Source organism: Fomitiporia mediterranea (assembly GCF_000271605.1).
Source record: "Fomitiporia mediterranea MF3/22 unplaced genomic scaffold FOMMEscaffold_2, whole genome shotgun sequence".
NCBI classification, from domain to species: Eukaryota; Fungi; Basidiomycota; class Agaricomycetes; order Hymenochaetales; family Hymenochaetaceae; genus Fomitiporia; species Fomitiporia mediterranea.
In genome coordinates, this window is record NW_006760387.1 from 2909796 (window position 1) to 2911803 (window position 2008).

The 2008-nt window shown below is 39.5% G+C and overlaps 1 protein-coding gene across 1 annotated transcript in view; it reads right to left on the bottom strand.

Moving 5' to 3' along the window:
• Window positions 1-1658: 1658 nt before the first annotated feature.
• FOMMEDRAFT_75705 (NAD-binding protein) overlaps window positions 1659-2008 on the bottom strand; it is a gene marked incomplete at both ends in the record, with an annotated part of 2126 nt that continues 1776 nt past the window's right edge. Inside the window, 2 exons of the mRNA XM_007262998.1 lie at window positions 1659-1798; window positions 1858-1903. Of these exons, the coding sequence (XP_007263060.1) occupies window positions 1659-1798; window positions 1858-1903 (186 nt within the window). The remainder of the gene's footprint in view (window positions 1799-1857; window positions 1904-2008) is intronic.

The following is a 2008-nucleotide window of genomic DNA, read 5'->3' on the forward strand; positions in this document are numbered from 1 at the left end:
TTGACATTGTGTAACAGGATTGCCTTTTGTGATAACTACAGCCACTGCCTTGTTCTTTTGTAAACAACATTTGCAACACAAAGGAGGAATGCATTGCAGGCCAAACAATGTAGTCTTTGTCACTACACTTGGGTTGTTGCTCGGCCCTGCAAGTTGAATTGTGTGTGTGTACAGTGAGTGTTGTAAGGTTTCACAGATTGCAGAGGTTGTGCTTGTGAGACAGGTTGGGAGGACAACTTGCTAGGAGGGGGATTGTTAGGGTATGTGGATACTTGAAGAGAAGAGATAGATGCACTGTGACTGTGTGGCAAGGAAGAGAGGTGCACCAGGGTTGAGATCTGTAGTGTTGAACAAGCTGATTTGAGCTGCAGGCAAAGCTGTATCTGTGTGTGTGTGTTGTATGCTCTGACTATGTCTCAAAAAGGGAGGTGTAGTGAACCGAGTCATTGCTGCAGATGACTGCAAAGGTGTATCTCTTGGACGTCTGGCTCAAAGGGAGAGGGTAAAGTGGAAGGTGTGGACAGACTTGGCTTAAGAGGGGTGAGTAGTAGGCCACTGTTTCTGTGATTCATGGACAGCACTTGGGAATTTGAATGCATACAGTGTGGGCCCATCAAGGGTGATGTCAAGCATGGAATGATAGGTGGGGAAGGAGAGTGTGCATGGGGTCAGAGAGGGGATTGCACCTTGGGAGTGGTTGTATGTGAACATTGTTGTGAGTGTGTGCTTGTTGATTGTTACTTGCACTACAGAGTAGGAAGACATACATGAATTACTGAAGACATTGTTCAGCATTGGTCAACAATGTAGCATGTGTGAATGCAAATGCAAAAAGGAAGACAAAGGAGAAAAGGCAGACAATGAAGGAGAGACAGTACAAGAATACAAGGGCAGCAGAGGGAGACAAGAAGTTGGGATGAGAGGGAAGAGCAACTATTGTACAGGTTATTATGAAGGAAGTGGACTGGCTGCTTACACTTTATGTTGAAGGACAGAGTAGTCAGCTGGGTGGCATTGACACAGGATCTGAGACTCAGTACAGGCATTACAATGACAGATTGGAGAGGAAAGCACAGAGCCAGAGTGTGCTGGAGGACACTTGTGAGTGAGTTGACTGAACTAGAGAGTGGAGAGAACAAAAGCAACAACATAGTGGCAGGGCAGAGAGATACAGGAGATGGGGGTCAGAGGCAAGGAGTGAAATGCAATGTGCATCATAAATGTTTTAAGTACAAAATTTCATGTGATACTCGAGCATTACATAAGTTGAGTTGTATTTACTGATAGTTCCTTTATGAAAAATAATCATTATAATGATAATTAAGATATTTATTAAGCTTGTAATCTTACAAAAAGAACTCCTACTTATTATAAACATTTATAAAACTTTCATACAGATTATAAGTATAGAAAATGTCTTATTATTATATTATATAATAGATATAAGTCTTTCTCTTCAAATATAATACTATTATAATACTTTTACTCTTTATATAAGACTATTAAAATATATTTACCATATTATATTAATGAATAATACTGATAGAGCCTTTATAAGAACATATAAGACTGATTTTTACCTTATAATAGAGTTAAATACAGATAATTACTATATATTCTATATATTAAACATATTGCACTTTATAATAACTATAAGATTATATATAGATTTTGACTTTTTCCTGACACAACCTTCCACCACGTCCTTGCTTCACCATTTGCAGAGCTGCCTGCTTGAGACAGAGGAAAACTCCGCAAACATTCACAGCAAGAGTGGCGTCCAATTTCTCAACAGAAACTAGTGTGAAAGAGCCATTCATGAGCCCATATATACAGGAATCAATAATACAAACCTACATTCAAGGAACCCACTGTGTAGGACGATCCCTGCGTTTGCAACCATCTGTGTTACGAATTAGATACATGCAAGTTATCCAAATTGTGGCCACAAACAATATCCACACTCCCGAGATTGCAGACCGTATCATCAGGAAAAAGTCAGATTTCT